Source organism: Schistocerca nitens, chromosome 7, assembly GCF_023898315.1.
Source record: "Schistocerca nitens isolate TAMUIC-IGC-003100 chromosome 7, iqSchNite1.1, whole genome shotgun sequence".
Lineage (NCBI taxonomy): Eukaryota > Metazoa > Arthropoda > Insecta > Orthoptera > Acrididae > Schistocerca > Schistocerca nitens.
The window spans coordinates 602,444,020-602,456,881 of NC_064620.1; the positions used below are offsets into that span (position 1 = coordinate 602,444,020).

Genomic DNA, 12,862 nt, shown 5'->3' on the forward strand with positions numbered 1-12,862 from the left:
TCCTGATAAAGAAGTTCGGCAATGTGCCCTACAACTGCCAAACCCGTCGTTGTCGGAAGTTCTAAGCATCGCTCAATCCTCTGAAGTGTCTCACGCTGCTGGCGCGCAAATAGACGCGTGGTGTGATGTAGGCGCTGTACAGTCAACTTTCGACACGGACAATTTGCCTATTTCACAGGAGAACGAAGATGTGGCGGCGGTTCACTCGCGTAAACAACGTCGCGTTGGGCCGCAACGCTCGCAGTGAAAACAGCAACCACAGAAACAGGTTCGTTCCGCACTTCCTTCTTGTCCACGTTGTTTTGTACAGCATGACAGGGCCGCGTGTCCAAAACGTTGGGCCACGTGTAATTCATGTAGGAAAAAAGGCCACATTGCTTCTGTGTGTCAGTCCCCTAAAGTTCCTGTCGACGAGGACGAGGCATCGGACATGGATGTTAACTGTGTGCTTTCTCAAACAAATAAGTTGTTTGTTACTGTTCGTGTTCTGGATAAAGACATTCGCATGCAAGTGGACACTGGCTTTGCAGTAACTCTCATTAATTCTCACACGTATTTGGAGTTGGGCCCCCCTCCCTTGTCTCCAGTTACGCGAAATCTGACAACTTATAATCAACAGAAAATTCCTATCATTGGCCAGTTTGATGCTTCCACTGCCTACAAGTCTGTTGTTAGGCCCCTCACGTTTTATGAGGTGGATCATGCGGGCACTGAAAACCTGTTCGGTTATGATGCTTTCCAGTTGTTCGGGTTCTCCATTGATGATGATGTGCACCTCATTTCTCAGGATATTCCGTATCAACAGCTGGATTGTTTGTGTTCTGAATTTTCGTCCATGTTCTCTGCTGGTCTGGGTCGTGCCAAGGATTTTGAAGCCCACATTACTCTTAAACCTACAGCTCGCCCTAAGTTTTTCCGGGCACGCCCTATTCCGGTGGCGTTGCGTGCACCTGTCAAGGCTGAGACAGACAGGTTAACAGCTTCAGGGATTCTCCTTCCTGCTACCTCCAGCGAATGGGCATCGCCAATCGTGATGGTTTCTAAACCAAACGGGAGTCTGCGATTGTGTGGTGATTTTAAAGCCACTGTCAACGCTCAGAGCCTCATTGACACTTATCCTCTTCCCCGTCCTGAGGAGTTATTTACCAAGCTCGCTGGGGGCCAGTTCTTTTCCAAACTTGACTTATCGGAGGCGTACCATCAGTTGCCTTTGGATGCTTCTTCCAAGTAATTTCTCGTCATCAACACTCCTTGTGGGCTGTATCAGTACCAGTGGTTACCATTTGGCGTCGCTAGCACGCCGGCCATTTTCAGCGGTTTTTGGAACAGCTCACGGCTTCCGTTCCCGGCTGCATAAACTATCTCGATGACATTGTTGTCACGGGGGCCTCCACTGAGGAGCACCTTCGCAATTTGCGTTCACTGTTTCGGGCTTTGCATTCGGCTGGGTTGAGGTGCAATCTGGACAAGTCACAGTTCTTCCAACCCTCCATTGTGTATCTTGGTTTCCACTTGTCCCGTGAGGGTATATGTCCTCTACGTCAGCACGTTGCGGCCATTACCGCTCTCCCCCGGCCGTCTACGGTCAAAGAACTTCAGGCGTTTCTAGGCAAGATTGCTTATTATCACAAATTCATTCCATCCGCGGCAGCGGTAGCTCATCCTCTGCGTCAGCTGTTACGCAAAAACGTTCCTTTCTGTTGGTCCGACAAGTGTGAGCAGGCTTTTGTCCGCCTGAAGGCTCATTTGCAGTCGGCGCCTTGTCTTGCCACATTCTGTCCGGGTCAGCACTTGGTTCTGGCGACTGACGCGTCACAGTATGGCCTAGGGGCTGTTCTCACCCATCGGTATGAGGATGGGTTGGAACGACCCATCGCCTTCCAAGACCCTCAACGATGCGCAACGGCGTTACTCTCAAATCGAAAAGGAGGCGCCCGCTATCATTTATGCTCTAAAAAAGTTAAGCGTTTTCTTGTATGGTTCTAAGTTTCACCTCATCACCGACCACAAACCGCTGGTCTCTCTGTTCAGCCCATTGGCGTCGCTTCCGGATAAGGCAGCTCACTGCCTGCAACACTGGGCCTTATACTTGTCTCGTTTTCACTATGAGATTCACCATCGCCCCACGGCCCATCACGCCAACACTGACGCATTGTCGCGATTGCCGATGGGCCCCGACCCGGTTTTCGATCGTGATGAACTACTCTGTTTCCACATTGATGAGGAAGAACGTCGTGCAGTCGAGGGTTTTCCACTTACAGGTTCGCAGCTCGCGTTGGCTACTGTGCGGGACCCGGTCCTGCGTCAGGTGATCGGTTTTGTTCAACGGGGTTGGCCGGACAGGACCAGGGGCTGGGCTTCGAATCCCCTTTGCAACTACCATGCCTTGCGCCTTCGTCTGTCTGTTCGTGATGGTGTTGTTCTTCTGGCCACGGATGGCGCATCTCGACGGGTCGTGGTGCCAGCCTCTCTTCGCAAAGATGTTCTCAAACTGTTGCATGAAGGCAATTGGGGTATTTCTCGGACTAAGTCCCTGGCCCGCAGGCACGTTTATTGGCCCGGTATTGATTCGGACATAGCCCACATGGTTGCTGCGTGTGGTCAGTGTGCTCAACAACTGGCTGCACCTCGTACACTGCCCTCTCCGTGGCCTGATTCGGTGCAGCCATGGGAACGGGTGCACGCTGACTTTACCGGTCCCATCCTCGGTACTTATTGGCTACTGTTGATTGACGCCTTCTCGAAGTTTCCGTTTGTTGTTCGATGTCTGTCGCCCACCACTGCGGCGACGATGCTGGCTTTGTCCAAAATCTTTGCGCGAGAAGGTCTTCCATCCACGATTGTCACGGACAATGGCCCTCAGTTCTCTCCGCAGGCCTTCCGTGATGTTTGTACTGGACAAGGGATTCATCATGTTACAGCACCACCCTTCCATCCGCAATCGAATGGGGAGGTCGAGCGCCTTGTCCGCACTTTCAAAAGCCAGATGAAAAAATTCCTTAGCGATTTTTCCACAGATGACGCTCTGCTGCAATTTCTGATTTCTTATCGCTTCACGCCTCTGGGTGATCGCAGCCCTGCTGAACTCTTGCATGGCCGCCAACCGCGCACTCTACTGCACCTGCTTCACCTTATCAGGCCTTGTGCTGTGTCCCATAGTGCGGGAAAATACTCGGTGGGTGCCGGCGTGTGGGCACGAGGGAATGGATCTCGCCCTAAATGGATTCCAGAGGTGGTCAAGGCTCTTCACGGCCGCCGGTTTTGTGAAATACGTACGGACGACGGCATGGTTGTTCGCCATTACGACCAGATGCGCCCACGAGTGGTGGCCACGCCGGTGCCACCGCCCCTTCCTTCGCCTCCACCAGCCCGAGAAGTCAGTCCTGTCGCTGCTGCCGATCTACCGTACGTGTTGATGCAGCCGACGTCGCTACTGCTTCTGCGTACGCCGGAACCGGCCCCAGTCGCGACGCCGCCTTCTCCGGGACCCATCTCGCTGTAGCACATCCCCAGGTCCACGCTGGAGCACATCCCCAGGTCCACGACGCCTATGGGTGCTGCTCCGGAGTTTTCACCCATCATCTCGTCCAGGAGGCACGTTCCACGCACGAGCTTCCGTCCTGGACATTTTCGACCATACTCTTGTGTCTCTCCGCGGGATCTTCTCGGGGCCTCACAAGAGGCCATGGGTGTCTCCGCACTGTCCATGGCTCCAAGGAAGTGAGGGTTTATTATTTTTTTTAATTTTATTTTTTTTTTAAAGGGGGGGGGGGGGGGGTAGGTAGTGTTGTGACAGTGCCATATGACATTTAACAGTGCCGCCACGACAGTACGCGCAAACGGCGATAGAGGCGCTCCGCAACTCGGCTGAGCGCGGGAGCGCCACCTAGCTACGAACGGCGCCGGTCGCATGTCACAGCACGGCAGTCGAATAAGAGATACTGAGTTGTATCATGTAACCATCTATTGTTTCTAAATGAGTGTGTTTGAATATCCACGCAATTATTGGTGATTAAAGGTTATAACAAATACAATCTGCATCTAGAGAGGAAAAATAAAGTTAAAACTCAGCAGAGCTTGTTGTACAATGCCATTAAATTATATAATAAATTACCCCAAAAAATAAAAGATATTGACGTAATCGGACAGTTAAAAACAAAACTAAAAAATTTTTATTAAATAAAAGTTATTACGCAGTAATGGACTATCTGAATTAAAACATGTAGTGTAATTAAAGTAGCCTGCATTGTAATACACGAGGAAATAATTGTAATATGAAATCCAGAATTGTACAGTACTATAAGAACATTACAAATTACATAAGGATATAAAACTAATTTAAGATACCTCAAAAAATGTGTGTAAATTCTAATTTTATGTGTATAATTGTAGGTATATTGTATTGTATATGATTTTGCTGACGAAATCCATACAATGTAAATTGTTATATGGATTAATAAAGAATCAATCAATCAATCAATCAATGAAGGTTTGTAAGCTGGGTTCGCACAAGTGAAATCGCAATGGCATCTCAGTCCTTGCAGTTTTGCCACCCACAAGTGGTATGACTGACCAGGTTGCTTGTGGTATTGATGGAACTTGAGGACAATGTGACAGCAAGGAATCACTGAAAATAATAATTCTTCTCAAATGTGAGCATAACACGATTTGAGAGTGAAGCCAATTTCTTTAAGAAGAAAAATGTCTCCAGGCAAGCACAAGAAAGGGAGAGTGACCATTGTAGAGTGCCATTAGAAACACAAAAAGTGGCAAAATGCTGTTCCAGCTACTGTAAATACATGACCAAAACCTCTCTGGCATCATTAAAAGGTGTGCGTGGGTGGTTCTCTGCCTCAGGAACGACCATCGCTTGTATGGAGTGTGTATCCTGAACCTGCAGTTCATCCTTCAAAATGTGAATTTCCTGACAAAGCAACTCAGTTTGTTGTTGCTGTTGTTGAAACTGTAGTTGCAATTGCTGCTGCAGGACCATCTGCTGCAGTTTCATAAGCTGCACAAATCTGGAATCCATTGGACACTGCCAACTTTTTCACCCATTGCCAATTGTATTGACTGGAATCTGTTAAGACTGGGAACGACTTGAGAACCAGTAGCAAAAGGCCAACCAGCTGAGGGCATCACAGCTAGATGCCGGAGAGTAAACAGGCGGAGAACAATGAAAGAAATAAAAACAATGGAGACAGCACAGCACAGTAACAAGTTCAGCAAGTAAGCCAAGGGGGGAAAAAAAAAAAAAAGCCAGAGACATAGTGAATTCAGTACCACAATAACGGTCTGTTGTGAGATCAATATAATAGCACTGAGGAATGATGACTGACTGTCGAGCTGCTGCACTGCTGGCTTTAACGGGCAGCACAGGCACTGATAGGCCGGCAAGACGGGTGTGTCCTCACAACAGTGCTTGCAGCAGCAACAGCAGTGTTTGCAGATGCAGCAGTGTCATCTAAAGGCTGTCACTGAATTCCACACCTTCCGGTGAGCCTTCAAACTCACCAGGCCATGATACCACACTTCCATTACAGGTAAGGCAGCCACAGGAGAAACATTATGAGTATGGGAAAAATTTGCTGATGGCCCTTCTGCATATTAAGAAGGTGTATGGCAGAGTGTTCTGCAATAAAGTATGGGAAACCCTCAGGAACAAAGATGTGCAAAACTGCGCAATAGACTAGGTGAATGAAATTTACCGCAAAAACATAAGATATTTTGTAAAAGAAATTTACCCCAAAAATATAAGATATTTTAAATTGGAATAAGAGGAAACAGACTGAATAAAGCAGAAAAGGTGTTTCAACAAGGAAGTGCACTTGCACAACCATTTCTGTAGCTTTTATGGGAAACATAAAGCACGAGGTGACATACAGGGTTGCAAAGAATAATGATATTGTTAATGACTTATGATGATGACCTACTTATTACCAAGACAAATAAGGACAATCAAGTTCAGCAGCAGTTAGATGCATGGGCAGAGTGGATGGATTATATGGCCACTCATCGAATAGTCGAAGTGTTGAGCTGTCGACAGGCACACACAAAAGAGAAAGAAAACTTGCTAGAATTTCAAAATAAATTCTACATCAAGCCAGAGTACACTCACCCACCCATGCATGTGCGCTCAAACATGATCCCCCCCCCTCCCTGCCCTTTTTACACACACACACACACACACACACACACACAAGTGTACTCTCTGGCTGCTGAGGCATCAGCAGGCAGAGACTCTGTGTGTGTGTGTGTGTGTGTGTTCTATCTCTGACAAAGGCCCTGTTGGTCAAAAGCTCATTTTCTGACAGACTTTTTGTTGTGCCTATCTGTGACTCAGCATCTATGGTATATGGTGAGTAGCAACTATCTTTTTCATGAAATTGTCACATTCCAGCCTGGATTTTCCATTGTTGAAAATTTAATGTGAGGAAGAGTGGCTTCTTGACTGCTCAGGAAGAAGGAGAGGGTAGCCCGAAGTCTCATTTTCATAAAGAAACAGCTGAACAAAGTTGACAGCTTCAAATATTGTGGAAGTGGTGTGGAAATTAATGGAAGAAGTGGTGAAGTCAATGAGTGAAGAAGGCAAGGAGACACATTTCTGGAAAGTGTCAAGAGCTTCATGTGGAATAAAGAGGTCCCGCAGAATCGATGTTCTGTATCTGGCTGTTACACTTGCTCCAATTTTTCAGTACAGGTAGTTCTGCGAAAGCCTGGAAATTGTCAATGCAGTCACTTTGGATGCACGGACCAAATGGATTTGACTTAATGCTCACAGATCTTTGTCTTCCTGTAACCTCTCAACATATGGGTTGCTCTCTTTCTGAGATCTGAGTGACCCGCCTTTCTTCTTTAACTTTAAAATCCCCTCTCCTCAAAGAAGGAATTAACAGGTCCTAAAGTTAGGACTGTCCAATGGTAACACTAAATATTTTGTATCCTGAAAGTAAATACCAGCCCGCAGCTCTATCTCATAATTTTATAATTCTCTCATGTGATTTTCCTTTCGATACAATCAACTGCCTGCTTACATAAAAGTATATGATAATAGAACATATGTGTATCAAAGTGATTATTCTAACTGAAAACTGTGGTCAACAAATACATGTGATTTATATATCACCAGTGACCATATAGTGTGATTTCTGTTCTCAGCTACTAGTCTACACTATTTTTGTGGGCAGAATTTCCTGCAGGGCATTATCAAGAATTGTAACATTCAGTTTCTCCAGTAATGGGAATAAATGATGCAAAATTATCTCTCCTGTACAGCAGTAAAACAAATTTAATAAACCTCAAACAAAACTCACAGTCTCTCGAAGCACATCCAGAATGCCAGATATTGTAGAGTTTGGATCATCATATTCCTGTGGCTGTTCAAATATTTTACCCATTTTGCGTATAAGCCACGCTGCCAGAGAAGTGAAGAGATAAAACTGTTCACCAGGGTTGGTCTTAATTGCAAAGTAGTGCCTGAAAAGCAAAACAAATCTTTTCTCAAGAGATAATACACCGAGAATACCAACTTCGAATATAACATTTAGTGTAATATTGTGTTCTTATTAATTTTGGCATCACATTTCTAATCCAGTATCTTCACATAATGAAAGTAATTAATAACTATGACAATTGTGGAGGGTTGATTCAGCATTTATTATACATACTACTAGCAAACCCAGCATTTCACAATTAATAAATATGCATGAAAATTGTATATACATCCTAATCTTCTTCTTCCCCTCTCTCTGTCCATCTTTTCCTCTTTGCCCATCTCCTCCTCCTGCCCCCCCCCCCCCCCCAACTGTGTCCGTCATCTCCTCCATGCTCTCTCTGTCTACTGTCTATCTCTCACTGGCTCCACATCCCTCCATCTTTACACCCCACCTCTTTTTGTTCATCTCGATTTTCCTCCTCTCTTCCCATTTCCTCCCCCCCCCCCCCCCCCAAAAAAAAAACATGTTTTCTGTCCATCTGCTCTATGACCTTAAGACTTGTTTATAATTATTGCAAATTCATATTTCGCCCCCCCCCTCCCCCATGAACCATGGACCTTGCCGTAGGTGGGAAGGCTTGCGTGCCTCAGCGATACAGATAGCCGTACCGTAGGTACAACCACAACGGAGGGGTATCTGCTGAGAGGCCAGACAAATGTGTGGTTCCTGAAGAGGGGCAGCAGCCTTTTCAGTAGTTGCAAGGGCAACAGTCTGGTTGATTGACTGATCTGGCCTTGTAACAATAACCAAAACGGCCTTGCTGTGCTGGTACTGCGAACGGCTGAAAGCAAGGGGAAACTACGGCCGTAATTTTTCCCGAGGGCATGCAGCTTTACTGTATGATTAAATGATGATGGCGTCCTCTTGGGTAAAATATTCCGGAGGTAAAACAGTCCCCCATTCGGATCTCCAGGCGGGGACTACTCAAGAGGACGTCGTTATCAGGAGAAAGAAAACTGGCATTCTACGGATCGGAGCGTGGAATGTCAGATCCCTTAATCGGGCAGGTAGGTTAGAAAATTTAAAAAGGGAAATGGATAGGTTAAAGTTAGATATAGTGGGAATTAGTGAAGTTCGGTGGCAGGAGGAACAAGACTTCTGGTCAAGTGACTACAGGGTTATAAACACAAAGTCAAATAGGGGTAATGCAGGAGTAGGTTTAATAATGAATAGGAAAATAGGAATGCGGGTAAGCTACTACAAACAGCATAATGAACGCATTATTGTGGCCAAGATAGATACGAAGCCCACACCTACTACAGTAGTACAAGTTTATATGCCAACTAGCTCTGCAGATGACGAAGAAATTGAAGAAATGTATGATGAAATAAAAGAAATTATTCAGGTAGTGAAGGGAGACGAAAATTTAATAGTCATGGGTGACTGGAATTCGAGTGTAGGAAAAGTGAGAGAAGGAAACATAGTAGGTGAATATGGATTGGGGCTAAGAAATGAAAGAGGAAGCCGCCTGGTAGAATTTTGCACAGAGCACAACTTAATCATAGCTAACACTTGGTTTAAGAATCATGATAGAAGGTTGTATACGTGGAAGAACCCTGGAGATACTAAAAGGTATCAGATAGATTATATAATGGTAAGACAGAGATTTAGGAACCATGTTCTAAATTGTAAGACATTTCCAGGGGCAGATGTGGACTCTGACCACAATCTATTGGTTATGAACTGTAGATTAAAACTGAAGAAACTGCAAAAAGGTGGGAATTTAAGGAGATGGGACCTGGATAAACTGAAAGAACCAGAGGTTGTACAGAGTTTCAGGGAGAGCATAAGGGAACAATTGACAGGAATGGGGGAAAGAAATACAGTAGAAGAAGAATGGGTAGCTTTGAGGGATGAAGTAGTGAAGGCAGCAGAGGACCAAGTAGGTAAAAAGACGAGGGCTAGTAGAAATTCTTGGGTAACAGAAGAAATATTGAATTTAATTGATGAAAGGAGAAAATATAAAAATGCACTAAATGAAGCAGGCAAAAAGGAATACAAACGTCTCAAAAATGAGATCGACAGGAATTGCAAAATGGCTACGCAGGGATGGCTAGAGGACAAATGTAAGGATGTAGAGGCTTATCTCACTAGTGGGAAGATAGATACTGCCTACAGGAAAATTAAAGAGACTTTTGGAGATAAGAGAACCACTTGTATAAACATCAAGAGCTCAGATGGAAACCCAGTTCTAAGCAAAGAAGGGAAAGCAGAAAGGTGGAAGGAGTATATAGAGGGTCTATACAAGGGCAATGTACTTGAGGACAATATTATGGAAATGGAAGAGGATGTAGATGAAGATGAAATGGGAGATACGATACTGCGTGAAGAGTTTGACAGAGCACTGAAAGACCTGAGTCGAAACAAGGGCCCCGGAGTAGACAACATTCCAATGGAACTACTGACGGCCTTGGGAGAGCCAGTCCTGACAAAACTCTACCATCTGGTGAGGAAGATGTATGAAACAGGCGAAATACCCTCAGACTTCAAGAAGAATATAATAATTCAAATCCCAAAGAAAGCAGGTGTTGACAGATGTGAAAATTACCGAACAATCAGTTTAATAAGCCACAGTTGCAAAATACTAACACGAATTCTTTACAGACGAATGGAAAAACTAGTAGAAGTCGATCTCGGGGAAGATCAGTCTGGAATACTCTCTTACAAATTCTAAAGGTGGCAGGGGTAAAATACAGGGAGCGAAAGGCTATTTACAATTTGAACAGAAACCAGATGGCAGTTATAAGAGTCGAGGGACATGAAAGGGAAGCAGTGGTTGGGAAGGGAGTAAGACAGGGTTGTAGCCTCTCCCCGATGTTATTCAATCTGTATATTGAGCAAGCAGTAAAGGAAACAAAAGAAAAATTCGGAGTAGGTATAAAAATCCATGGAGAAGAAATAAAAACTTTGAGGTTCGCCGATGACATTGTAATTCTGTCAGAGACAGCAAAGGACTTGGAAGAGCAGTTGAACGGAATGGATGGTGTCTTGAAGGGAGGATATAAGATGAAGATCAACAAAAGCAAAACAAGGATAATGGAATGTAGTCGAATTAAGTCGGGTGATGCTGAGGGAATTAGATTAGGAAATGAGACACTTAAAGTAGTAAAGGAGTTTTGCTATTTGGGGAGCAAAATAACTGATGATGGTCGAAGTAGAGAGGATATAAAATGTAGACTGGCAATGACAAGGAAAGCGTTTCTGAAGAAGAGAACTTTGTTAACATCGAGTATAGATTTAAGTGTCAGGAAGTCATTTCTGAAAGTATTTGTATGGAGTGTAGCAATGTATGGAAGTGAAACATGGACGGTAAATAGTTTGGACAAGAAGAGAATAGAAGCTTTCGAAATGTGGTGCTACAGGAGAATGCTGAAGATTAGATGGGTAGATCACATAACTAATGAGGAAGTATTGAATAGGATTGGGGAGAAGAGAAGTTTGTGGCACAACTTGACCAGAAGAAGGGATCGGTTGGTAGGACATGTACTGAGGCATCAAGGGATCACCAATTTAGTATTGGAGGGCAGCGTGGAGGGTAAAAATCGTAGGGGGAGACCAAGAGATGAGTACACTAAGCAGATTCAGAAGGATGTAGGTTGCAGTAGGTACTGGGAGATGAAGAAGCTTGCACAGGATAGAGTAGCATGGAGAGCTGCATCAAACCAGTCTCAGGACTGAAGACCACAAAAACAACAACATATTTCGCAGTACTATTCTGATCATAAGTCATATACACTATTTTTGTGTCCTCTGTGAAAACTGACAGCAAGAAAGAAAACAAAATTACACATTGTTGTGAACAAAATTTTTAAAAAATATATGTAATGAGAAAGAATGTATATAGGAGAAACAAAACTGCAAAGTTTCACAGCAGAGCACAGTGTACGATTCTCCTTCTTGGAGTAGGCTTTAACAGAAAACCAGTACACTGTTGTTTAAAAAATATGTCTGTCTGAATGTCTATTACTGTATCATGTAAGAGTTTAAAGTAAATCAGAGAAGAACTTTTGAGAATTTTGTCAACAACATTTCCCCTTCACGTATTACATACATATTCATATATTTCAAAAATACATGGCCTATGTCTACCCAAATGCTCATGAGAGCATCATGTAAAAATTTTAAGTACGTCAGTCAATAACTTTTCATGATTTTTGCTAATAATGATGCCCCTTTACATAAGGTATACCTATACTTATGTACCACATACATTAAAAATGTGTAGCCTATGTTTGCCCGAATTTTTGTTAGAGTATTATGTAAATATTTGAAGTAAATTGACAAAGAACTTTTTGAATTCCTGCCAACAACATTGCCCCTTTAGTACATACATACTTATATACCAAGTATATTAAAAATATGTGTAGCCTATGACCGTCCACACATTTATTATAGTATCAGGTTCAAGATTTTTGGTAGCATCCTTAAACTACAACCTGTCTTCATTTATAAGCATAGATTTTATATGTCCATACTAATAGTATAAATGCAAAAGTAACTCCATCTGTTACATTTTCACAACTAAACTGCAGAACTGATTTTGAGAAAATATGCTATGGAGATAGCTTCAGTGCTGAGGAAGAAGACAGGCAACTTCAGAAAGTGTGTAGTACAACATATTTATTGATTTGGAGAATATAACACGAAATATGCAACAATAATTACTTTTTGTAAAATCTATTTACTCTTTGATTTTGGACTTTATTTGTGAAAATGCTTTATAGTTTGATATATTCTGCATAATATGATTCCATGTAATGCATACAATGGTTCTACAATCCTCTATGTGTTTAATCCATACCTCCATATTAAAATCAGTCACAAACTCATCACATTTTAACCGCTGAGCATCATGCGTCTCTTCCAGCTTCTAAGACACCTGAAGACTCACAATGACGGCATCATTTAAAGGCTGTATGACAAACAGAGAGTTGTACCCTTACAAGCGGAATGTTGGAGGCTTTTGGGGAGGCTGCATTTGAGTATGCTCTATTAACTGAGTATGTTAATCACAAATTAGTCATCACAAGGGGATGGATAAAAAATGTAGGCACCATAAAACGTTAAAATAGAAGGGAGAAACGATTTGCAAGTGTTGCTCTGGTGGCAAAACTCACATCCTAAAAACTCTACTCCTGCACAAATGTAACAAATCGAGGCATTTAAATATAATTAGAAAATATAATGTATGCTTTTAGATGCGACATATATCAAAATAATAGAAACACATTCTTTATGTAACTACATACTGGCATTGCATACATTTTTTATACATACATCTCTACAAAAATACATACACAGTCATCTTGTAAAATTAGTAGCTTTCTTACTCACAATCACTCACCATAACAAAACTGATAATACGT

The 12,862-nt window shown here is 43.3% G+C and overlaps 1 protein-coding gene across 3 annotated transcripts in view; it reads right to left on the reverse strand.

Annotated features, from left to right (window-relative positions):
• The window catches only part of LOC126195262 (intraflagellar transport protein 57 homolog), a 177,223-nt gene that overhangs the window by 107,928 nt on the left and 56,433 nt on the right, over positions 1-12,862 (reverse strand). For all 3 annotated transcript variants that reach the window (XM_049933787.1, XM_049933788.1, XM_049933789.1), the window contains exon 3: positions 7,314-7,476. In XM_049933787.1, the coding sequence (XP_049789744.1) occupies positions 7,314-7,476 (163 nt within the window). The remainder of the gene's footprint in view (positions 1-7,313; positions 7,477-12,862) is intronic.